Genomic DNA, 23,972 nt, shown 5'->3' with positions numbered 1-23,972 from the left:
GCAGGACTGGCATACAGGCTTCAGAAATGACAGGCCACATAGAAAAATCCTCCTCAGTCGACAGAATTCTGCCTTTTAATGTTGTAGACATTAAGTAGTTATAAATACACAGTAAATACACATTATCAGAAACGAAGCAAATGTAGATATTAGATGTGATGATGTTGCCTCAGAATTAGGAATATTCTGCTGATACTGTATGATCTATGTGTATAATATTTATTGTCAAGCTGAGTGCAAAACCTTGAAATATGAACTAATCCCCAAAGAATTACATTTTGTAAATTATAATTACTACCTCTAATTTAAGATAAATAATTACATTAATTTGGTTGTGGAACATTTCAGAGCACCTCAAGACACTGTAGCTTTGCAGAAGCTTCTTCAGATTTAGATTCCTTCATGGTCATTCAACTATAACATCATATATGCACTGTAGAACGACATTACAATACATTTTATGGCCACAACAAAACAGACTGGATAAGCACTGAGAATAAAGGCTGAGAGAATAATAGAGTAAAAAAAAGTGAAGATTCTGTATAAACATTTATGTATTAATATCAGTGCAATAAAACATATATATCTGTGTGCTCTTGATGGTTTATTGACAGTCATATATAGCAAAGTCATTAGTATGCAATTTAAAGTTTTTTAAATATTCTGAGTTACTTATCATAATCTGTCAGTTTCATTAAGAAGATGTCTAATACTCTGAACATGTTAATAAATGATGCCCATAAAGTACTGAAAATAAATAACCATTAACAGAAATGTCTACTTGAGTCTTTCATAGAAGAGTCATCTAAAGAAAACTTTTTCAATGACCTCAAGATTAAATTCAGTATAAAATATTTGCTAATTCACATTTTTACTTGATTGATGTATTATGTAAATGGGTCCTTCTAACAAGTAAGGTAAAATAAAACTTTTGACTGAAAAAGTGTGTGTTAAAACCAAATACAGCTGAGTAATTTCAATATACTAAATGAAAAAACACCCCTTTGGTCGCACATAATCAATTATCCATTTGATGCAGTGGATTTAACTTTAATGGCAGCAACATAGAGGCAATCATATTTAATTTGATGAAAAGGGGCAAGAGAACTGTAACCGTCTTCAACTACAGAGCGTAAGAATGAGTTGACTGATATCTAGTGGTAAAGACAAATTATCTCAGATGCCAGGCAGGGTTGTGACTGGATGGTGGCCATCAGTGGACAAAATTCTTTGAGACATATTTATGTTTTCATTTGCTGGTGGCCTCAGATGCAGCAGTGACTGCATTGCAAGTAACTTTTTCAAATTCTAGAGATGTGAACTGTCTTCTTCTATTTTTAACTCTTAGCTCTTGCTCTGATAATGTCCTCTTGGGTGTCTTTCCTGATTTAGCAATGCTGCGCATCAATAACAGCCAGTGTATTGATATCCAATTGATTGCATGAGACACGGTGCTGTGAAGCAAAATGCAACTGTTGTATGTTGCTCTGAGCTGGAGCACAAAACAAAGTTATAAAATGCTTTTTATTTCAGCCATTTGACACTGAAGGGCAATAACAGCCCCAGGAATGTGTCTAATATATCAGTGTGTTACCTTTAGAGAGCAATACATTCCTAGTGGTCCAGGATTATCTAAGCAGAAAGAATAGACAAAAAAAATCCCCATAAGAAGAAGTGACTTTTATTTTTCTTTTTTGTTAGTCATACATTTAAAAGAGGATGTCGTAAAGCTCTCGCTCAGCTTTAATATCAGACTGTTTGTTTTCCCATTGTACATTGCACAATAACTTTGCAAAAGATCTTACACAAATAAGTCATCTTAAAAATAGTAGATGAGAAAAGTAGGTGGATCTACTTTTATAAAACAGAACAAATAAACTTTATGTGCTGTCAGTTTCATTTACTAATGGCAGTGCTGGTGAGCAAGACCTCAACGTGGCATTTTTTTTTCTCCCATTAGATAGGGTACACAGAGGTGGATACTCAGCACACACACTTCCCTGTGTGACCGGACCAAGGCGTGGTTTCGTTAGCCAGCTCTTTGACGTCATCGTACGTTATTGTACACACGTAGCTCAGATGGAAAAGTTATCAATGACGCACAATGAAAATCAACTTTTTCCTCTTAAAATAAAACAACAAAAAGATTTACGCCTAAATAAACACAATTCAAACTTTAATAACACGCCATTAAATTGTCTTTTTGTGACTATAGTTTGTGTAATTTAAAACTAAAATTGACTTAATAGGTCGGATTTTGAAATAAACTTTTTGCGTGCTTTTATTTTGACGGTGTACGTACAGGAACTTGCAGCGTACTCGCCAGCTTGACTTCGCTCCACGTTTACCAGGAAGTGAAAAACTGCAGAGAAGTCTTCACTAAATGAATCGACAGGTAAACCTTCTGTCTTGCTTTGTACACACACACTTTTTCTGATTTTACAGACCGGATTTTTCAAGACTCTCCAGAAACCACCGTATCATTTCTTCCAAGAACATAAGTAAGTATTTTACAGACACTCTCCATTATTCTGTCAGGTTTACTCTCATTTTATTAGTTTGCCACATAAATATCTTTGCCAGAGCTCAGTTTTGTGGTTATTTAGTCATAAATGTATATGTAACCTATGGGTACATAGTTAAACTGACTGACAAAGATAAAGTGGCTTCATTAGAAATGATGTACATTCAAAAATTCGTTTATCCCATTAATTTCACACATAAACTGGATTATACTTTCAAATCTGAGAAAGTTATTGTGAGCAAGCGAAAGGTGCAGTATCTAATAAATTCTACTTCCATGTATAATTAATACTATTTGGTAATATTAAGTAAGCAAATAGGGGGGGGGGGGAACTCAGTTCTGTTGTCTCAAAAAGTAAAAATAGCCACTCCTGACATGTCTCCTGTCAGACTGTGATTATTGTAAGAGGTTAGACAGGGTGAGGGTTGAACCTGCTGATGTGGGACATTACAAGTGAGTCACACACCTTTCACAAAGCTTCCAGGTGTGTTCAGAGGTGTCCAGATCTGGAGACACACTGTACAAACTGGGTGAAAATGAAGTGAAATGAATGAAAATGAAGAAAGTTTTGATTGAATTTGTTGTATTGTTGTGTTTGACTGACTCAGAGGATGGCGGAGAAGGTGCTGGTAACAGGTGGAGCGGGCTACATTGGGAGTCACTGCGTGGTGGAGCTCATTGAAGCAGGCTACCAGCCAGTTGTTGTAGATAACTTCAGTAACGCTGTGCGAGGTAAGCTCCACTCCACTAGCAAATGCATGTTAATGAATAACTGTATACACAATAAAAAAAAAGCCAGTTTCAAACATTTCCCTCTATGATACTAAGATCTTCTGTTGTGTTTGTGTGTGTGTTGTATGTTCTTAATGGAGGAGAGGGGGGTGTGGCAGAGAGCATCCGAAGAATAGAGAAGCTTTTGGACACAAACATTGAGTTTCATGAATTAGACCTTCTAGACCGACCTGGCATGGAAAAACTCTTCAAGAAGGTGAGAGTTTTATTACATCACTTTGATTTTAGCTGGCAAAAATACCAGGTACCAAAGTTGTGCCACTTTTTTGCCAAAGTTTACATTGAATATGTTTACAGTTCAAGCTTTTTTTTCAGTGTATGTCCATTTTTCCTTCACCTAATAAAGCAGATTTTTACTGGTCTTTGACATGAGATGAGAAAAAGTGTTGGTTAGTTTCTGCAAGCTGAACATATTTACAGAATGATAATTCACTCACACTTTGACCTGCTTCATTCATTCATTCATTCATTCATTTTCCAAACCGCTTATTCCAATTCAGGGTTGCGGGGAAGCTGGAGCCTATCCCAGCTGGCTTTGGGCGACAGGCAGGGTACACCCTGGACAGCTCGCCAGTCCATCGCAGGGCCTTCATTCATTCATTTTGCTCTAAATCAGTGGTTCCCAAACTGGGGGGCCCAGGGTTATCACAAGGGGGGCGCAGCGAAGCTAAATAAAGCGTGGGCGTTTTGGCAATGGACAAATTTGTAAAAGTACCAATGATGAATGATGATAAATCAACAAGAGAGACTTCAAGTACTAAAAAAAAAAAAGAAGAGAATATGATGCAGCATATCTGCTGCTGCTTGACCAGGTAAAAGCCAGGTAATAGTAATAATCAATGATGGTTCATGAAGAGACCACAGTCTTTAGCATGTGTCAAAATATTGTATTCTAATATTCTGAAGTATGAAGCCAAACAAGTTACAACACCACTTGTGGACTTTTCATCCTGAATACAAAGAAAATCCTGCAGGTTTCTTTAGAAATAAACCATAAAATAAACTATCATATGTAGCAGAGTTGGTTTACTAAAGAAGCATCCATCGCATTAAAAATTTGGCTCACCTGAAGAAGTTTGAAGAGATTCCTGGTTTAAAACGTTTCACACTAAAGCAGAACAATGGATCATTAAACTGACACTGACATGGTTTTAACTACAATACAGTCATGAGACTAATGACGCATTTCTTCGTATGTTTCTTTGGTTCATATGACGGGATGCGGGGCAGGGCTTGACATTGTTGTTGTTGATGAAAGGGGGGGCCCTGCCGAAAAAGTTTGAGAAACACTGCTTTAAATAATGATAGTTTAAAAAAAAATAATAATCTCAAATAGTTCAAAATAAGTAGATGATGTATTTATATGCTTGTTTGGCTCATGTCTATCCCACAAGTATCACTTTATCTCTGCTTTACAGCATTCCTTCAGTGCTGTGATGCACTTTGCTGGCCTGAAGGCAGTCGGCGAGTCCGTGGAACAGCCGTTACGCTACTATCGAGTCAACCTCACCGCCTCCATGAACTTACTTGAGGTCGGTTTACCTCACGTGTCTGTCATCCATTTCTTCCATTCGAGCTGCACGTCATGTGTGATTTCTCTCTGAACTAACTTTTACTTTTGTTTGCTGAGTGAACCGTAGCAGGTGTTCATTTGAAATTGACTTGACAAGTTCTAACACCAAAACCCAGGAATGTGTTTCATAGTTGGAGCTCATTCTGTGTGTTGTTCAAGCTTTTATGCTCAGTCTTAATGTGTATGTGTTTGTGCTGTGGACTGCTGTCTTGCCGGCCTGCTGACTGTACGCGTGTGCCGTATTTGTGTGCAACTGCATGTGTCTCAGGTAATGCAGGCTCATGGAGTGCACAATCTGGTCTTCAGCAGTTCAGCCACAGTATATGGAGACCCTCAGTATCTCCCCATAGACGAGCAGCACCCAGTGGGAGGCTGCACCAACCCCTATGGCAAGACCAAATACTTCATTGAAGAGATGATCAAGGACCACTGTAAAGCTGAAAAGGTGCTGATCACACTTGCGAAAGATATTCAGAGATGGACGTACTTGCACTGTTCAGGATGGCTCATTGTTGGTTCTGTGTAAACAGGGCTGGAATGCAGTGCTGCTGCGTTACTTCAACCCTATTGGAGCTCATTGCTCTGGTCTGATTGGCGAGGACCCTCAGGGTATTCCCAACAACCTGCTGCCATATGTTGCCCAGGTACTCCAAATAAGCAGCAACACTTGGACTGTGTAAACTCTTCAAATCTGTAACTTTAGTTTTTATTCCTCGCAGGTTGCTATTGGAAGGAGAAAGTGTCTCAATGTATTTGGAAATGACTATAAAACGGTTGATGGCACAGGTAATGGATTTGAACTTCTTCCTGAATATAACTATAATAGTCAGAATTATTGAGAAACAAGGCTTTCCTTCTCTTTCCAGGTGTGCGTGACTATATCCATGTTGTAGATCTGGCAAAGGGACACATAGCAGCTCTGAAACAGCTGCAAGATGACTTTGGGTGCAAGGTACATTTTGGAGAAAATAAAAACAGAAAAACTATTTGGAAAGGAGTTGTTTCATGACTATTTCTGGAAACTTGGTGTATTTATTGGTGCCGTATCTTTGCAACGTTCTTTTTGTTCATGCAGGTTTACAACCTGGGAACAGGAAGAGGCTACTCTGTGCTCCAAATGGTGAAAGCGATGGAAAAAGCATCGGGGAGAGAGGTAAAGCCAAAGGGGCTCATTTGTTGTCCTGCTTAAATGTAAATTGTGAGCAGTTTGCGACAACTGTGAAGCTGAATTTTGTGGATTTCACGTCTGCTCTGGCATAATGGCTTGTGTATAGTCACTTTTGCATCAATCTGCTTGGGTACCTCTGATTCCAAATGCATGTAGTCTGAAAACATTTCTGCAGCGATTTTCCCCAAAAATAAAAAAGAAAGAGACAAAAGCAGAAGATTAACATGCTGGAGAGACTCTGCAGGAGAATCGGCAATTTCCACACCTTTACAAGGCCTCACTGAAAGGGTAGAAGGCTTCAGTCTGTCTGACCTAAATTGCACTATGAATCGAACCATGTGCACATCAAGAGTCCCAATTGATTTGTAGACATGTCTGCCATGATTCTGTCTTTATCCACGGAATTTAAGATGAAAATTGCATTTAAATTTAACAAAGTGAAACAATGTTGTATCTATGATTTTATAGTGAACATATAGTTTCTTCTGCATAGATCCCATACAAGATTGCCCCCCGCAGAGGAGGAGACGTAGCATCCTGCTATGCTGACCCTCAACTAGCAGAGAAGGAGCTGGGCTGGAAGGCTCAGTTTGACTTGGAGAAAATGTGTAAGCACAATCATGTTGCACAACCTGATGAACCACTTCCAGAGCCATACATGATATTTGTTGTATAACACGGAACTGCTGGTATGTCCCCTGATAATACAGTTATCATTTTGCATGTCTTTCTATGTAGGTGAGGATCTGTGGCGCTGGCAGTCCATGAACCCGACAGGATTTTGCAACGGCACCCCCTCTTGATACAACAGCTATTTGTTGCTGATTTCAAACCTTCAATTTCCTCCATTTTTCTTTTCCCGTCATGGTTTTTCATTCAAAGGCCTCAACTTAGACTACGATCTTTTTATGTTTAATGAAATCTTCTTTATTATTGTTTAGTTGTTTTTTGATTAACAACAAAAACAATAATCTTTCAATGTTTGTGCATTATTTCAGCTTCAACATGGGATGTTTTCTTTATAAAATTTTTCATTTGTAAGCCATAACAATGACAGAATAAATTAATTTTCTTACATTTTCAGATGATTTGTTTTGTCATTTCGTTCATGCTGAGTTGCTTTGATATAATATTCTTGTAGGGATGTACTTTTGTAAATATGAGGAGGTTGAGAAATATTAAAAATGACAAGTCCATTTTGCTATATTACAATAAACTCATAAATTCTACCTGTATACTAGTATCAGATCAGTCTATCATAAATCCCTGCAGAAATGCTGTGTAAATGTTGTTAAACTTGCAGTGAGGTATTCGTGTTCATTTAAGGGGGCACTGGGGCTTTAAATGGCTCCTTGAACCCTCGGGCACCCAGTTAATAAACACCCACGTCAGCACAGAGCTCCAGTCGCTCTGACCGGGTTTCGGTCTTTAGGGCTGAGCAGGAAGTGCCTGACTGTGGACCCTGGTCGAGGGAGAGAAAAAAAAAAAACACAGCAGAGGGGTGAAAAGGCAAAAACAAAATTAAAATGGATATGGTGGCAGACTTGGGGGCGAGTAGGCTTTATCGGGCACCGGGTGAATCGAGTCACCAGTGAGTATCGATGGTTTTTGTCGTGGGTATTAGGGAGTGGGGCGTAAGCGGGTCTTGCCGACACCTCTCGCCTGAGAAAGAGTCGCTCGGTGTGGGCAGCAGGCAAATCCTCCCCGCTGCTCGCTGCGCTCCGGACCTCCGGCGAGAAGTGGGGGGTGGTCTTGAGCATGAAAACGGGCGTATTAGCGCGTCACGTCCTCAGGCAGATGTACAGTGTGAATGTATTTATTTTTCAGCTCAGTTGCGGGAGGTTTTTTGCTTGTCTGTTTGTCTATTGTGTGGTGGCTGGAGCCTGAAGTGGGCGTCGCTCCAGGACAGACTGGGTTGCTCCGGTGCGCCACTACCCGCTTTTCTCTCGCTGGACTGTAGCACTCTCATTACGTTTTCTAGGTCGAATGATGGCTGAATTTATGGCGAATGGCTCACTTATGATATTCCACTCGGTTGAGAGTGACATGGAAAGCCGTGTGGAGTGTCGCGGGCGGGCGTTGCACCGTGGGTTGTCGGGCGCTGCGGAGCTTCTCCGAAAAATATCGCATTGCTCGTTAAAAAACGAAGCGTCTGCGTCAGAGCTGACATGATGATGGCAAATTGGGTTACCATAAAATAGGGGAACTGTTCTGCAAAATGGGGTTGCAGCATTTTTTTTCTTTTCTTTTTTTTTTTTTTTTCTCTTTCTTTGGACCGCATGTCCAACTGCAAAATGGCATGTCCTCTTCTGTCTACATTAATCTGATTTGTTTGATGCATCCGGGATTTCTTGTGCGCTTTGAACTCTAAACAAAGTGACGATTTAAGGGTTTGTCACCCGATGCTCTCTGAACGGAGTCGGGTGTAACCTATTAAAAAGAATACTTTGATTGACGGTTGGCGCGGCAAATCAGCGAGCAGAATAAGTTAGGTGGGCGGGGCCGTCGCCGGAGTGCGGAGACAGACGTGATAATTGGCGGAATAATAAAAATGACCTGCAGATAACATTTGGTGCCTGAACCATTAAACTTTGCAGGTTTTAATGGCATTATTATATGCAAATAAGTAAATTGTGTTCTGTCAGTTTGACTTAATATTGGTTTTTGTTTATTTTTCAGTACCCACTCAAGAATATTACAGATTAGTTTGCTTATTAATTTATTTATTTGGGGTCAGTCTATGTGCCCAAACGTGGTCGAGTGTTCTTGGCCCATTTCTGTGCTGTCATTTATATAAAATCTGGTCTGTGTCTGTCAACCATACTTCTGCTGAGTTGCCAGGTTTGGATATACATTTTGGTGAGAAATACTGTCATTTAGTTCGGATACTTTACTTATCAGGGCATAATGTACAATCACCTGGCCCTGGACAGGTCTTAAAATTAGGTAAATACAATCTTAGATGAACAATAACAGTTCATACATTATAGCTTGTAAATTATCATTACCATTATTATTATTGTTATTAAACAAAAAAGAGACTAAAATACATTAAAAGATGCCTAATATAATTGTAATTCCCATTAGAATTAAGTTTGTTAAGGCAGCCAGGTCCAGCTACTCAAATTTATTTTATTAATAGATTAGCAGGTAGTATTACCACCTTTATAAGTCCAAAGATCTTCATAGCTTACTAGTCTAGGGAATTCTGGTGACATTAGCACAATGCATATGAGGAATGACATCAGCAGTGATCTTATGAAAGTAGTTCTTACTGTCCATTAATTCGGGAATTGTTATGCGGGTATTTTGAAACTATTTAAAGTCCATCATTCTGCAGTGAGAAAGAATTAATAAATGGAGAACACTCATTGAAGTTACCTGTTTTCACGGGAGTGAGATGTTCTAGCAAATTCACCTCCAAGTCAGAGAAACTGCAAAAATAAAACAAAAAAGGGGGGGAAAAAATACTAAGAGCTGTTTATTAAATATAGGTAGCATGTTAGATGTTAGAGTTTATGTCAGTATAGTTACACGGTTTGCTTTGAAGGGTTATAGGAGAAAGCCTCTTCTCCTTAAAAAGACCTCAGCAGCTCAGCTTAGGTTGATAAAACTGCATCTAAACAAACCATAAGACTCCTAGAATATTTCCCTTTGAACAGATGAGCCCAAAGTGGAGATGTTTCAGTCATTATACACAGAATTATGTTTGGGGAAAAAAACAACATATCAGCATAAATACCTCATGATAAATGTCAAATACGGTGGTGGAGGCATGGGGATTTTAAGCTATTTTGCTGCCACAATACCTACACACCTTGTAGTTTAATAAGTTAACCATGAACTCCTCTGTTAAGCAAAGTATTCTACATTTTGTTGTGACGCCGTCTATCTGAAAGTTAAAGCTTGACTGGAAATGTGGCTTATATAACAAGACAGTCATGAAAAGCACAGCAGCAAATTTACAACAGAATACAAAAGAAAAGAATCCTGGTGCTGCAATGGTGCAGTCAAAGTCTAGACCACAACCTGATTGAAATGATGTGGTGAGACCCGAAGAGCTTTGCATAAACAAATGATGCATACCTCAGTAAGGGGAGGAGGGAGAGGGCCAAAATTCCTCCACACTGAATGAGAAATTAACATTATACAGTATAACATTACATTACATTATACAGGTTTTTTTTTGTTTTTTTTTTACAAGTTATTGTTCTTGAAGATATTTCTACAAACTATGGAATCAATCGGTTTTGTCAACTTTTGACACATTTTGTGCATTTTGGCTTTGTTCTGAGATCATACCTACCCAACTTTAAAATATGTAAAGAGTACATTTTATTTTAAACCATTATATCCTGATGTGTTGATCTTTAGAAAAGAGTGTTTTTCTTTTTTAAATAACCACAAATACAAAAGCACAGCTTAATGATCTGGGATTGCAAGATGAAGATGATTTTGGTTTTTTTCTTGCATATGAAGTGTGTTTATGCTGCATTTACAGCATTCAGAAAACTGTTTTGTTGTCTCCTGCAGGCAGCCTCAGAGGTGGTTTAACACGGCTGACATAACAGTGTCTCATCAGAGCAATCTACTGAAGCAGCTCAACCAGCAGCGCCGCCAGGAGCTTTTCTGTGACTGCAATGTGCTGGTAGAGGGCCAGCTCTTCAGGGCCCACCGCAATGTCTTGTTTGCTAGCAGCGGCTACTTTCGCATGCTGCTATCCCAGGGGCCTGAAGGGTTGCCTGACACTGTCAATGCCACCTTCGACGTCTTCAGCCCAGAGACTTTCACTGTCATCCTTGATTTCATCTATTCTGGCCAGCTGGACCTCTCCAGTCACAATGTGATTGAGGTCATGTCTGCAGCTAGCTATTTGCAAATGAACAATGTCATCAACTACTGCAAGAATTTTATAAAATCCTCCTTGGACATCAGTGTGAAAGAGGAAGACAGCGACCGCTGCCTCAGTTTGTCTGAGACCTGTAGCTTTACTAGTGGAGCTGGAGAAGAGTCCACAGACCAACAGCAGCAGCAAGGCCCCTGTTCTGTCAGCCCGCCGCCTGCACTCTGGACTCGTGACAGCTCCAGATCCCAGTCTGGCTTCATGGGGAAGGACCCAGACCAGGAAGTATCTGTATCAGCCCTGAAGACAAATCCTAGCAGCCCTGCTAATGAGTTAAATGCAGAGACAGATGACTTGCAGGACCCTCAGGATCCTCTGTACACATTACCCGGATCAGACCGTCGTCGTGTAAAAGGAGGAACCAAAAGGAGAGCACCCAACAGCACTCACCCCAGCCAGGGTGAAGACCTGGACATTATGGAGGCGAGAACACAAAAAGCTGAAAAAGCAGAAGAGCTTTATGCCACTTTACCACCGATTGTGGGTGTTATTGGACACTTTAATAAAGGTGTGTAGTTAAATCTTCAGAGCAAAGCTCCATGTGCAGTCAAAAGCTAACTCGGTTTAACAGAAAAGCTAAAACTCTGAAATGTTTTCTTTCCTCTTTGTAGATTCAAACCCAGTTATGCGCTTCAAATGTCCCTTTTGTACACATACGGTAAAGAGGAAGGCAGACCTGAAGCGCCACCTACGCTGTCACACCGGGGAGAGACCGTATCCATGTCAGGCCTGCAATAAGCGCTTTACACGCCTGGAGCATCTCCGCAGCCACTTTGAAACAGTATGTCCATTCATAAACAGGATGTTTTAATTGATGCTTCCTTACATGCATAAGCGGCAACAAGTAAATTAATATTAATATTTGATATGTTTCCATGACATCTTATTCTATTTCCGTCACCACAGATCCATCAAGCCAGGAAGCTGGTGTGCAGGAAGTGTAAGTGTCAGGTGACAGAAGAGACTGGGCATGTGGTGTGTGAAGGCACACGACGCTATCGCATGTGCACCGCCTGTATCCAGGAAGTCGGCTGTGATGATATCCCTGTAGACAGTCTAGAAGGTCCCAATGGGGAACCGGCCCTGTTGCTAGGCGTAGATGGGGAGGAGGAAGGGGACACCAAAAGGAGCTGGATGGTTAACGATGAGGATGACCTGGCTGAAGACTCGGGGACGGACCTCATCATTCAGCAAGTGGACGACAGTGATGACGAGCTGCAGTGACACGAGACCAAAGCGTGGGGAGATGGACTGAGTTTGTGTGTACATGTTTAAGCCATGGAAGACATTTTATACATAAAATATGGGAGACAGTGATGTGAATACTTGCATTTATGATGTATTGGTAGTTCATTAGGTAAATTGAACTGGTTAATCTTTCATTTCAATGAGAGTGTGATGAAAATGGAAACTTTTTGTTGATAATCCTAAAGATATGCAGTATCCAAAGCATGCATATTCATCCTTTGATTCTGTTGTAGATATATGATAGCTCTCTCAATCTGTGTTTTTTTTCTTTTGTTCATCTGCATGAAAAACATGAAACATTTGCATCTTTTTCTGGGAATGATCCAGGAGTGTTTGCACCAAGCAGAAACAAACATAAGAGCAACTCTCTGACTCTATCTGTGTTTTGTTTTTTTCTTAGTGTCTGTTGCATTGCTTTATTACTTGGTCATGATATGCACTATGATGCGTTTTTAATTTATTTCTTTAGTTTTGTTTTTTTACTTTTTGACACATTAAAGATATTTTTATAAGATATCTACATGTTCTCTTTCACCGTATGTAAGAAAAAAAAGCTGCTGGTGTCCTAAATACCATTTAAATTCATTCAGAAATGTATTTTAAAAATTATTGCTGTGAACTGAACAGTTAATAGTCATAAAAATATATTGAAATATGGATTAAAGAAATACAGATGTAGTAACTACGAGGAAGAGCAACTGAAAAAAATTCTGTGAAAACACATTGCAAGCACTTACACGTGGAATTGTTTTTCCTAGAGAAGTCTTGTGTGGATAAAAATTCAGGAACTTTTGACGTTGTAAGATATTCCATTTCATTTTATGAAAAAATTATAATTTAAAAAAAAACCCCAGTCAGTTTCAATTCGAATAAATAAATAATTATTTTCCTTTGTTTATTTATTTATTTTTGCTTTGTTTTTCGTTATTGTTGCTGTCTGGTCATTTTTTTATTTTTATTTTTTAATTCTCACTTCCCACCAGCAGGTGGCGGTCACGTGATATTTGCTTCCACATGAGTTATCTGTTCTTGGGATCACGTGACGTCTGACTGGAGGCTGAACTGTCATGGCCACCCTAGTGAGGCTTGTAACTAGAAGAACCTTTAGCCCAATAATGGGTCAACAATTTCTGACGTTTAGCTCCGCTGCGAAAATTAAGACGGTGAGTTTATTTTGTTTTGTTTTTTTTATTACCTCCTGTTAGTTTCTACTGCGAGCCTCGTGCAGGCGCGTGCAGTGGTTGTGACGTATCTCTTTGCGTATTCTGTGCTTTGTTTTGTTTTTTAGGAGGAAATTCTTGATTTTCACCTTCAACGGGATATTTGTGAATGATTTTTTTTTTTATCTAGCTCTTTGTTCCCATATGTGCGCGTGTTTTCCTCAGGCTGTCGCAAAGGCAGGTCACGCGCTTCCTGAAAAGGTGAAAATAGTGGAGGTGGGACCCAGAGATGGTCTTCAAAATGAAAAGGTAACGTAATGTAAACACTATGTTGCTTCGTTTTTAAGAGACAGCTTCACCCATCGATGCTATTGTAAAGCAGGTGCATAGTTCAGTAATTATGCAACGTAAGAACATGAGTCATGTGTAGTCTCATTTTGGTGTTTCATTGTTTTCTCTCTTAGATTGTCGTGCCAACAGAAGCAAAAATTAACTTAATTGACATGTTGTCAGAGTCAGGACTGCAAGTTATTGAGGCAACCAGCTTTGTATCCCCTAAATGGGTACCACAGGTAAAGATCTTTCAGTTCAGATGCAAAGTGTTGACACACCCATTGGTGGCATGAATGGAGCTGGTTGTCATCTGTGTTTACTGGTTTCTATCATTCAATCATCAGATGGCTGACCAGGTGGAGGTGATGAATGGTATTAGTAAGAAACCAGGAGTGTCCTACCCAGTCCTCACTCCAAATCTCAAGGGTTTCCAGGCTGCTGTGAGTGTCAAACACCCTAACACATCAGCAATTAAATACAATACAATACAAATTTATTTATAAGGCACTTTAAAAACAACAATGTTGACTAAAGTGCCACATTATGGGGGTTAAAAAAAAACAGAATAAATAACATACATTAGGACAACTTAAAAAAATAATAATAAAAAAAAAAACATATATATAAATATATATATATATATATATATATATATATATATATATATATAAAAGCAATCAAATTAAAACAATCAAAATAAAATCAGATCTAAAAAGTCAACTTATTGTGCAGAAAGCCAGCTTAAACAAACGGGTCTTCAGTACAGATTTAAAAGCAGATATAGTGGAGGCCTGTCTAAAGTGTAAAGGAAACTCATTCCACAGTTTAGGTGCTGCCACCGCAGGGGCCCGGTCCCCTCTGAGCTTCCGTTTCATCCTCGGTACAGACAGAAGTAGTTGGTCAACTGACCTGAGAGGCCGAGAGGGTTTGTAAGGATGGAGGAGCTCAGAGAGGTACCGCGGGGCAGCACCATTCAGACATTTAAAAACGAATAAAAGCAGCTTAAAATGGAGCAAAATAAATATCCTGTTTTTCCATATTTAGGTTTTTCCATGCCAACGGTCATCAATCACTTATTTTTATTTTTGTTATCCACTATAGGTAAAGGCAGGCGCCTCAGAGGTTGCCATATTTGGCGCTGCATCTGAGCTATTCAGCAAGAAGAACATAAATTGCTCAGTGGATGAGAGTTTACAGCGTTTTGATGAGGTTATGAAGGCTGCTAAAGAGGCTGCTGTTCCAGTTAGAGGGTATGACTTCTGGTTTCCTCTCTGCTGTCTGTAAACCATTAAATCATTTGGAGTTGTGGTTTAATTCTTGTATCTATGTTTCTTGTCTCCATAGTTACGTCTCATGTGTTGTTGGGTGTCCATATGAAGGCAAGGTGGCACCTGAAAAAGTTGCTCATGTGAGTTTTAAGTTAAGTTAGCTTCTGCATTATCTCACCAAGAAAAGAGTTGTTTATAATCTTTTGACACTAGGGTAAGTGACCTCTCAAGCTTTGTCTCCATCTCACAGGTCGCTAAGCGCCTGTATGCCATGGGCTGCTACGAGATTTCTCTTGGTGACACAATCGGAGTGGGAACACCTGGAAGCATGAGTGAAATGTTAGAAGCAGTGGTCAAAGAGGTGCCAGTCAGTGCTTTAGCAGTGCATTGCCATGACACCTATGGTCAGGCTCTGGCTAACATCCTGGTAGCCTTACAGGTCAGGCTTGCTTCACTTCATGTAAAAAAAAGAAAAAAAGAGACTATTTTTGGTTTATACAGTTGTGCTCATATGTATTCATACCCTTTCATTACAGAAAAGGATGAATTTACAACAGTCAGTCAAATAACTGGAGACTTAAAAAGGAACAATAACTAAAGATTTGCAAAAATATAATTTAATAATATAAGACACTTTTTTTCATTTAAGAAAGGAAAAAGAAAAAAACAAACAAACAAATCAGTCCTGGTCAAATTAGAGCATTTTTCTGTTGAACAGTGGGACAAAATACCTGTCAACAGGTGCAGAAGTCTGACTGAGAGGAACAGAAAAAACCTGACTGCAGCGGAAACACTGAAGGATTGTTCAAGAAAATATTAGTTTATGAGTGATGTAATATGTAATAAATGATCTTATTTATTTGCTTTTTAAAGGGGTCCTATTATGGTATTTTGAGTTTTCTGAGCTTTCTACAGTGTTACAGTGTTGAATCTCATCAGACATGTGAACAACACTGTTTTTTATCACCTAAACGCGAGTTTGAGTTTGAGTTCCAGCACGCTCTCCGTTCGGTTTCCATGGCGACGAAAAACGCGTCGTTTTGGAGAGTTTTTTTCTACTTCAAAATCCTTGTGACGTCCCCTTGGGGAGTCCTGTGGGAAGTGCTTTAGGAGTACACGTTATTAGACCTTCTAATAAAGGCCGTTCGGTCCCTGTACAGCTGGTGTCTGAGCTCAGTCTGCATGGCAGGCAGTAAGTCAGACCCAGTTCAGGTTAGAGACTCTGTCATGGCTTCCCCTTGTCACTGATTCTGTTCATATTATCGGATGGAATATTTGGATGCAGACATGACATTGAGGGGGTCCAGTTTGATGGACTCAGGACTGTTTCCAACAATTATCCAGTAACTTCATGGTTGTCTTGACCTTTTTATGTCTCACTGAACAGCTGAGGAGTCCTGCTGTCTGTCGGTAGCATTGCTGCTTTAAAAGGGTCCTATTATGGTATTTCAAGTTTTCTGAGCTTTCTACAGTGTTACAGTGTTGAATCCTCATCAGACATGTAAACGGCACTGTTTTTTATCACCTAAACGCATGTTTGAGTTTGAGTTCCAGCACTCTCTGTGTTCGGTTTCCATGGCGACAAAAAACGCATCGTTTTAGAGTTTCTACTTCAAAATCCTTGTGACGTCCCGGGGGATAAGGTTCGGTGATTGGTTACCTTCTACTGGTTAACAAGGGCATGTACAAATACATCAGGCGGGTGGAAAACGTCGGATAAAGTTATTTCCAACGATGGCTGGTGAGTTTACCAAAGAGAGACATCCTGCTGCATTCGTTGCTGTGGGTTGCTGTTTTCCACTTCGTTTCCAGGGTCTGATTCAGGTTCCAACATGTAGGGCTGTATGCTATGTGTTGACATTGTTTTTTTTTTGTTTTTTTTTTTGAGTTCATATTAGCCTAATCCTTCTGTTTATGAGATGTTACAGTGACGAGGAAAGCAGTTGCGGTGCGCGCTCCCGATGTAGTGCAGTGTCGGGAGGCGGGGCTTAATGCGGAAGAGTCTCAATCCACTCGTTTTCCCTACTCGTTTTGCCTACGGTCAGATCAGATCAGCCTCGGTCTGAAGTAAATAAAGCGATTTGTGTCAATAACTCCATCAATGCCAGCCCTTCTGGTCTCAGAAATAGAAATGAATTAGCCTGAAATGCACATAATAGTTCCACTTTAAGAAAAATATTTCTATTGAACCAGAATTTGAAAAAAAATGTAATGATTTTCAGAAATTTTTTATTTATTATTACTTTAGTCAATTTCAGCTTTATTTACAGGCAGCTTTTTTTCCCCTTCTTTAATAAAGGGTATGAATAAATATGAGACAACTGTATATACATGACTGCCATTTTATCTAATAGAGAATATTATCTTTATTCAGATGGGAATCAGTGTGGTAGACTCTTCAGTAGCTGGACTCGGCGGCTGTCCTTATGCTCAGGGGGCTTCTGGGAACGTTGCGACGGAAGACGTTGTCTATATGCTGCATGGACTTGGGATTCAAACAGTAAGAAAACTCATTTTATTTATCACTTTTATATCAAATCAAATCAAATTTTATTTCTAAAGTGATTTTCATGCACAGAGAAAATCTATGTGCTTTCCATTATAAAAACAGCTTTTGTGCTTTTACCCCAAGAAACCTGTCATTTACTTGTCCTTTTGGACCATAAACTACTCATTTTGATAGTGAAAATCACTGCACAGGCTTTACAAACCATTACATTAAACAGAACATGACCATTAAAATAACCATCCTAATTCCTTCGTTGTTTTTACAAGTTAAAAAATAAAGACATTTGGAGTTTAAAAAAATATATAATTAGAAGAAATTTGAGTCCTGCAATGGATTTCCGACCTGTCCAGGGTATACCTCTTATTTAGTAGCTGATGGGCTAGGCCACAGCACCTCTTAGTCTCTACATTGGAATGAGAGAATAATGATGACGGAAATATGGTGATATCTGATCCACGTCTGTTGTATCTGGAATACTTGGTTGGCTTTTGAGAGTTTTTTTTTTTTTTTAATTTTTAAATTTTATTTTATTTTATTTTTTTATTTTTATTTTTTTTACAATTTCAGTTGGATTAACCGATTATGTTGCTTTTTTTCTTGTATAATATTCTGACCCATAGCTTGTCTGTTCAGTAAAATTCATTCAAACTTTATTTGTATATCATCAATTAACAAAGTTATCTAAAGACACTTTGCAGACATAATCAATTCATTCCAATTGATCTAATTAAAACAAATCCACTTTAGTCCAGTTTATATTAACTTTGTTCAAACCACCAAATCTTTAAAAACAATTGCCTACGTAAGGAAACTTTTCCGCTCTATTAATATTTTTATTAATTTTTGTTATGAAACGTTACGACCATTGCATCCTCTTGGCTGAAGAGGAATATTAAATATACATAAAAAATACATAATAAAGAAGAGATGATGTAACACAGCAGACTAATTTATCTTAAAAGCCTGTTCCTGCATCAAAATGAGCATTTGTTTAAAAAAATAAAAAAATAATATTTCTTTGCACTACTTGAAATTAAGGTATATCAGGGGTGTCCTGCTCCAGTCCTCGAAGGCCTCAATCGTGCAGGTTTTCAATGTATCCCTACTTAAACACACTGGACTCAAATTAATGAGTCATTGTGCTGAGGTTCACACTGTTAGATTAATTTAATTTGAGTCAGGTGTGTTGAAGCAGGAATACATTGAAAGCTTGCAGGCCAGCAGCCCTCTAAGAACAACTTTAGTCCCCCTGAAGTTTACATTATCTGTAAATTATTACATTTGTTTATTTGACACAGTGCCTGAACTAAAGATCCCATCGTTGCTTTCTCTCTTTATTTAGAAAAAATTCTCACATTAAACTGAATGTGCTAGTTAATCAGTTTGCCTTTTAAAAGGTGCTACTGCTTGGCAATCAGATTGTGTACGATGTGAATTATTTCCTGAATTTTTCCATTTTAAACCTTCGACTTTGTGCCCCCACCTCAGGGAGTGGACCTTACAAAGCTGATGGATGCTGGAGCTTTCATCTGTCGAACCCTCAACAGAAAAACCAACTCCAAAGTGGCGCAGGCTACCTGCAAACTGTAGACAGAAAAGCAAACCATCTGCTTTGTAATGAACTAAACACTGCAGTGTTTACATCCTACTCTGTGTGTTGAATTTTCATTATTTTAGCAATGTTTAAATTTCTCAACAGTTACTGACTCCTTTCTTTGTTTAGGGTGAAAGATCTGATTTGAATACTCACTAAATTAAAGCATTGCTGGAATAGTGCCTTATGCAAAGTCAGTCTAACTGCGCAGAGACCACTTTCTATCCTCGCCTGTTGAAAAGGTGTGTTTATGTCACTTCCTAAGCAGTGGATAGGCCTAAATCAAGCTCACACTTTGTTAATAATAATAAATGTCCTTTGGGATCCATAACCTTAAGTCAGAAAAAGCAGAAGTCTTGTTTTCAGTTCTGTTTTTCCCTAATATGCAGTGATCAGTGGCTTTGAAAGGTTTGGTGCAGCAGGGAGCATCTGTCCTCATGAACCTGGGGACTGTATTGATTGATGAAAAGATGTGAAAAAAATCCTTTCTTTTTGTATTTCTAATATATAATATATAGAAATTTTAGCCTATTTATTTTAAAACTATTTTCAAATCCAACATGTACAGATCGTCATTGTTTTAAAAATAAAAAGTTTCACAATAAAATGTGGTACTTATTGTAATTTTTTAGCAGTGCAGGCAAGTGAAGGCAGCTCTGTGAACTTGGCTTGTTTACCACAGATACATTTCTAGAGATGAGGGAGGGAATGCGCACACATCAGACTCTTTGTTCTTTGAAGCATTATCTTGTAGGGCAGGTTGTGAGAGTCCTGGTAACATGCATGTGAATTATAGGTTGCAGGTTTCCCCAGCAGAGCAGCTTTGTTAACAAGAGGGACAGAGATATCATCTCTTCTGTCAGTGGTTTTCATGTTGCTTACTGTTGTAGCTTTGTGGTGTTTACATGAGCACCAGGTTGCATTTCTTTCATAAAGGCAACACATTTTCTACATATTTTGACTTATGAAAACAGTTTTGAGCTATTCTTGACCATTTTAGGGTGGACAACGTAACAAACTCTTGACTTAACCACTTTGCTTAAATGACGCATCTTTCACTCCACCTTTTAAGAACCTGATCGACAAGTCTGACAAGCTGACTGAGATTCTGACTGGGCTTTTGCAACATTTTCATTATATATACTACAGACAAGAAAACCGTATGTCATGCTGATTCTCCAAATTCCATTGGAAGCTATCATTATAAACCAAAACCTCACGATGAGGAAGCATTCAGCGGATTACGATTATTATTAAAGGTATTAAAGTAATAAGTGTTTATGCACCATCAACAAATGAGATATTTAGCTTGGTACTTATCTAATGTCTCTTTCAGCTATGTTGTTTAATTAAAAATCACAACAGAATTCATTCTTCAAAAAATATCTAAAAAAATTACAGAAGACATCTTTACCAGCAACCCACATTGGACTGTGAGAATCACTAACACATAAGCGGTTTGAAGAGCCATCCATCTATCAGGCCTTCTTCCGCTGTTCTCCAGCTCTGCCAACACAGAATTAAACAGCAACATTCCTTTCGGTGTATTTAAGTCAACAGTAGTCTTGGATCAGGCCATGGTTGTGTATAAGCATGTCAAAACACACAGTCTATGTACAGTTTATGGCTAAGCAGCTTAAGCCTGACACTTAATTATATGGTTGCAGAATATATAAACAAAGGGATGTGTCAACAATTTCAACATTTTGTACCTGAACTTGATTTTAATCTCGGACAAATGGATAAAAACCTTGTTTTGGGCAGATTTCCACACATTCAAGTATTATTTATCCTGCAGCATCCACATTAAGGATCAGAAATGTTAACGTTTCTACTCTGATACAGGCATGAAATTACAATGACAGGCATGATTTGAGCATAACAATCAATAAAAATACAAATAAAAGACTTTTAATGTGTTACATAACGCCTTATTAACAACAGAGTAATGTCACACCATTGTGGGCAGAGTGAATACCTTTGCCAGGCGTGTCCTGCCTCCTTATGTGATCTTAACCCCCCCTTGGAGAGAGGCTCCAAGAACTGTCACTGCAATGTTCCAGATGGAGTGAAGGTGAAAATGTTCATAGACCTTTTATACAAACAAAAAAAGCAAAACAAACCTCATAAACAGATCTAGTTGGCTTTAATAGTGGGTTTGTTCATATTCTGGGAGTTGACTTGGAAACCAAAGTTCAAGCGATTTCCCTATGAGTATTAGATATGATCAGGAGGTGGCACATGATGAATCCAGTACTGATGAGTCAACTTCCCAGTTGGCGCACACAGCGGTTTGACACCTGGGTCTGTGTTGGGTTTCATGTGTTCTGTTCAGGTTTATAGTTGGGATCTAGCCTGGGCACTGCTGAGGGCTTGATCATTGGTCTCATTTCAGTAAAATGATTAAGCAGTCAACAGGTTAGGAGCTGAAGCCCTCATGCTCTTATCAAGTTTGAGTGAAGATGGTTTTAATGAGTTTTCGTAGTCTTTCTTCAGGGAAGGCTTCATCTTCTGGTTATTTCTTGACATGGGCATATTGTAGTTGTTATAGGACTCGCTGTAGTCATGATGCACGTTGCGATTGCGACTTTTCATTTTGTTTGCAATTCTTGTAATGCGCTTTGAGACGAGATAAATAATCTCACAGATGTTTAGAACGATACAGAGGGCTGAAGCTCCAACCATGAAATACGTGAAGACTTTCTTTTCCGTGGGGTGACCGATGTAGCAGTCCACAACATTGGGGCAAGGTGACACTTCACACTTGACCAGCTTTGGCAGGTAGAAGCTGTCGTAAATTCGGTGCAGGATGTAGAGGAAGGAGACCTCGATGCCTGTCTTGACGAATAGGCTGATCAAATAGGTCCACCACAAGCCACCATGTTTCTGGCCTGTGTTGTCGTAAAGCTTTTTGTCCTCGCCGTACTTGGCCTTGTGCTTGCGTTCGCGGTCATCACGGTACGCCACATGCATTACCACCATGAAGGAAGGGCATGTGACAAAAATGAGCTGCAGGGCCCACAGGCGGATGTGTGAGATGGGGAAAAAGTGGTCATAGCACACGTTGGCGCAGCCAGGCTGCTTGGTGTTGCAGTCAAAGTCCTTCTGTTCATCACCCCAGACTCGCTCAGCTGCCACCACATACACCATCACCCTGAATACAAACACCACCGACAGCCATATTCGCCCAAATGCAGTGGAGTATCTGTTCACCCCACTGAGGAGGGCTTGAAAGGTCTTCCAGTCCATGCTCTTGGGTCGCAGTCAAGTTTCTCCTCACTGGAATTCTTCTATTGCACCTGAAAAATGTCTCTTCAAACCTGAAAGAATGAAAAATGGGAAGCCATATTTTACTGCCTGCTGAAATTCATCATTTCATGCAGTCTGAATCTATTATTATAAGTGCAGCTGTTATGATAAACTCGTATTCTAACACCGATTAAATAAATAAACTTGTGAAAATACTGGGAACATCTCACCACAGCAGTTACGAGTAGGCCTGGAGCCAGTCTTCACAAAAGAAGTTGAACCAACACACACACTATTCTGTATTTACTGTACTTTTTGTTAAAAACCTTATTTAAAAAAAACAAAGTAAAAATCACCACCCTTCCATAGTGAGTCTACTAAATGGCTGTTAGCCATTTAGGAGTAGTTTACTCTGATCTTTACGCGCTGAAAGGGTAAACCAGGCTTTTGCGCAAGTACGATTTGCGTTATTCTGATGTGCTTTCGTGGCAAGTCTGGTTCTCTCCTCACATTTCGCCACTGATAACCACAAATGATTAAATAAAATCGTTTAAGAAGCTGTTCAGTGTAAGTCAACAAACCAGCATTAACAAGCGCTTTCAGCTCCAACCGGCGGCAGCGCAAAGAAAAACACACATCAAGGTTTGATTAAGATTTTCTTTTCACTTACCCTGAAATTTATTGATCCATAGCTATTCAAAAGAATCACCAGTACCGAAGTGTAAACTTGATTTCTTCTTTCTTTACAGTAGTGTTGATATTTTAACGCACAGTTTGCGGTTCTGTCGGCAGGTCTGAGAGCGCAGAGTGGAGAAATGCGCCTGTGGGTGTGGTTAAAGCAGAAAGACCAGAGCTGCCCCAGATGTTACAGTCTCCCTCCCTCTCTCTGCCTCCGCACGCCACCATCAGAAAGAAAGTTGGTTAAATATGTTATAAACCCTGGAAAGGTACATTACCAGGTCATTTCATAAAGGTTGCGATAAAAGTTTAGGAACTAACAGACTAGCAAGGAACCAAATGGCCAAACCAAACTGCTTTAATGGTGAAGAAATGTTTATGTCTCTCTCTGGTAAACACGGAACTGCAGTAACAACATGAGTAAGAGATTTACTTTGATTCCACGATGAAAGAGCGAATTAAAAAGTATTTATTGTCCTCACATTCAGGGACCAAAAAACTCCATGACAAGATCGATCTGACTTAGTTTAACTAAACAAAGCATTTCCAAAAGCTGCGTTTGGATTTCTCTCAAGGTGTTTTGAGGCATTGGATTTATTGTTTCCATGTTTCCAGGAAGAAAATTCCCTTCTTGTTTCAACTTGTTTCCAAGTTCTTTACAGAACACGCAAAGTGCAGACACACCTTAAGGTGTGTAACCAATAATGTTTTGTTTTTTTGTGCATGTCCTCGAATTTGTTTTCCTCTCACAAGCTCATAAAAACATAACGTCTAGTTTTAGGGATGTAGGGGCATATTATGTATGTTATTGAGCTGTGCAAGCTCACTTGCAACTGTTCATTTTTCCTATTTTCATTTTAGTTAGTTTCATAGTTTCTACCACTGATTTAATGCTTTTATAATGTGATGCTAAGAAAAAAAAAGTATTATATTTCCTTTTATCTTTTTCAAACATTAGTCCTGCTCAGATAAC

At 39.1% G+C, this 23,972-nt stretch overlaps 4 protein-coding genes across 5 annotated transcripts; 3 read left to right on the top strand and 1 right to left on the bottom strand.

Annotated features, from left to right (window-relative positions):
- Nucleotides 1-2,365: 2,365 nt before the first annotated feature.
- Nucleotides 2,366-6,954, top strand: gale (UDP-galactose-4-epimerase). Of its 2 annotated transcripts, none has more exons than XM_079262405.1 (11): nucleotides 2,366-2,501; nucleotides 3,133-3,256; nucleotides 3,400-3,512; nucleotides 4,735-4,848; nucleotides 5,158-5,334; nucleotides 5,420-5,533; nucleotides 5,609-5,675; nucleotides 5,756-5,841; nucleotides 5,965-6,042; nucleotides 6,551-6,665; nucleotides 6,796-6,954. In XM_079262405.1, the coding sequence occupies exons 2-11, from the start codon at nucleotides 3,136-3,138 to the stop codon at nucleotides 6,858-6,860; spliced, it is 1,050 nt and encodes a 349-aa protein (XP_079118531.1). In that variant the 5' UTR covers nucleotides 2,366-2,501; nucleotides 3,133-3,135; the 3' UTR covers nucleotides 6,861-6,954. The 2 variants fall into 2 exon arrangements, with proteins under 2 accessions (XP_079118531.1, XP_079118530.1); XM_079262404.1 differs by having other exon boundaries at nucleotides 3,397-3,512.
- Nucleotides 6,955-7,568: 614 nt separating this feature from the next.
- Nucleotides 7,569-12,264, top strand: zbtb8a (zinc finger and BTB domain containing 8A). The gene is made up of 4 exons (XM_079261533.1): nucleotides 7,569-7,648; nucleotides 10,591-11,468; nucleotides 11,572-11,741; nucleotides 11,867-12,264. Exons 1-4 carry the CDS (start codon nucleotides 7,584-7,586, stop codon nucleotides 12,182-12,184), a joined length of 1,431 nt encoding a protein of 476 aa, XP_079117659.1. The 5' UTR covers nucleotides 7,569-7,583; the 3' UTR covers nucleotides 12,185-12,264.
- Nucleotides 12,265-13,246: 982 nt separating this feature from the next.
- Nucleotides 13,247-19,640, top strand: hmgcl (3-hydroxy-3-methylglutaryl-CoA lyase). The gene is made up of 9 exons (XM_079261864.1): nucleotides 13,247-13,371; nucleotides 13,594-13,677; nucleotides 13,833-13,940; nucleotides 14,046-14,141; nucleotides 14,803-14,951; nucleotides 15,046-15,109; nucleotides 15,220-15,408; nucleotides 17,344-17,469; nucleotides 18,967-19,640. The coding sequence occupies exons 1-9, from the start codon at nucleotides 13,276-13,278 to the stop codon at nucleotides 19,066-19,068; spliced, it is 1,014 nt and encodes a 337-aa protein (XP_079117990.1). The 5' UTR covers nucleotides 13,247-13,275; the 3' UTR covers nucleotides 19,069-19,640.
- A 1,061-nt stretch (nucleotides 19,641-20,701) lies between these two features.
- Nucleotides 20,702-23,129, bottom strand: gjb3 (gap junction protein beta 3). The gene is made up of 2 exons (XM_079261989.1): nucleotides 22,992-23,129; nucleotides 20,702-22,392 (listed from the first exon to the last, which is right to left on the bottom strand). Exon 2 carries the CDS (start codon nucleotides 22,319-22,321, stop codon nucleotides 21,476-21,478), a length of 846 nt encoding a protein of 281 aa, XP_079118115.1. The 5' UTR covers nucleotides 22,322-22,392; nucleotides 22,992-23,129; the 3' UTR covers nucleotides 20,702-21,475.
- Nucleotides 23,130-23,972: the final 843 nt, after the last annotated feature.

Source organism: Telmatherina bonti (assembly GCF_933228915.1).
Source record: "Telmatherina bonti genome assembly, chromosome: 22".
NCBI classification, from domain to species: Eukaryota; Metazoa; Chordata; class Actinopteri; order Atheriniformes; family Telmatherinidae; genus Telmatherina; species Telmatherina bonti.
Note: the sequence above shows the minus strand (reverse complement) of the source record. Positions and strands in the feature narration are given on the sequence as shown.

What these genes read in the sequence shown, in the direction of transcription:
- zbtb8a (XM_079261533.1), top strand. Translation starts at nt 7,584, where the DNA reads ATGGATATGGTGGCAGACTTGGGGGCGAGTAGGCTTTATCGGGCACCG. An exon ending in CCGGGTGAATCGAGTCACCA is followed by an intron (nt 7,649 to 10,590) that starts GTGAGTATCGAT and finishes TGTCTCCTGCAG; the next exon opens with GCAGCCTCAGAGGTGGTTTA. An exon ending in TCCGCAGCCACTTTGAAACA is followed by an intron (nt 11,742 to 11,866) that starts GTATGTCCATTC and finishes CCGTCACCACAG; the next exon opens with ATCCATCAAGCCAGGAAGCT.
- gale (XM_079262404.1), top strand. Translation starts at nt 3,136, where the DNA reads ATGGCGGAGAAGGTGCTGGTAACAGGTGGAGCGGGCTACATTGGGAGT. An exon ending in AAGATGACTTTGGGTGCAAG is followed by an intron (nt 5,842 to 5,964) that starts GTACATTTTGGA and finishes TTGTTCATGCAG; the next exon opens with GTTTACAACCTGGGAACAGG. An exon ending in GTTTGACTTGGAGAAAATGT is followed by an intron (nt 6,666 to 6,795) that starts GTAAGCACAATC and finishes CTTTCTATGTAG; the next exon opens with GTGAGGATCTGTGGCGCTGG.
- hmgcl (XM_079261864.1), top strand. Translation starts at nt 13,276, where the DNA reads ATGGCCACCCTAGTGAGGCTTGTAACTAGAAGAACCTTTAGCCCAATA. An exon ending in ATGGTCTTCAAAATGAAAAG is followed by an intron (nt 13,678 to 13,832) that starts GTAACGTAATGT and finishes TTTCTCTCTTAG; the next exon opens with ATTGTCGTGCCAACAGAAGC. An exon ending in GCTGCTGTTCCAGTTAGAGG is followed by an intron (nt 14,952 to 15,045) that starts GTATGACTTCTG and finishes TTGTCTCCATAG; the next exon opens with TTACGTCTCATGTGTTGTTG.
- gjb3 (XM_079261989.1), bottom strand. Translation starts at nt 22,321, where the DNA reads ATGGACTGGAAGACCTTTCAAGCCCTCCTCAGTGGGGTGAACAGATAC.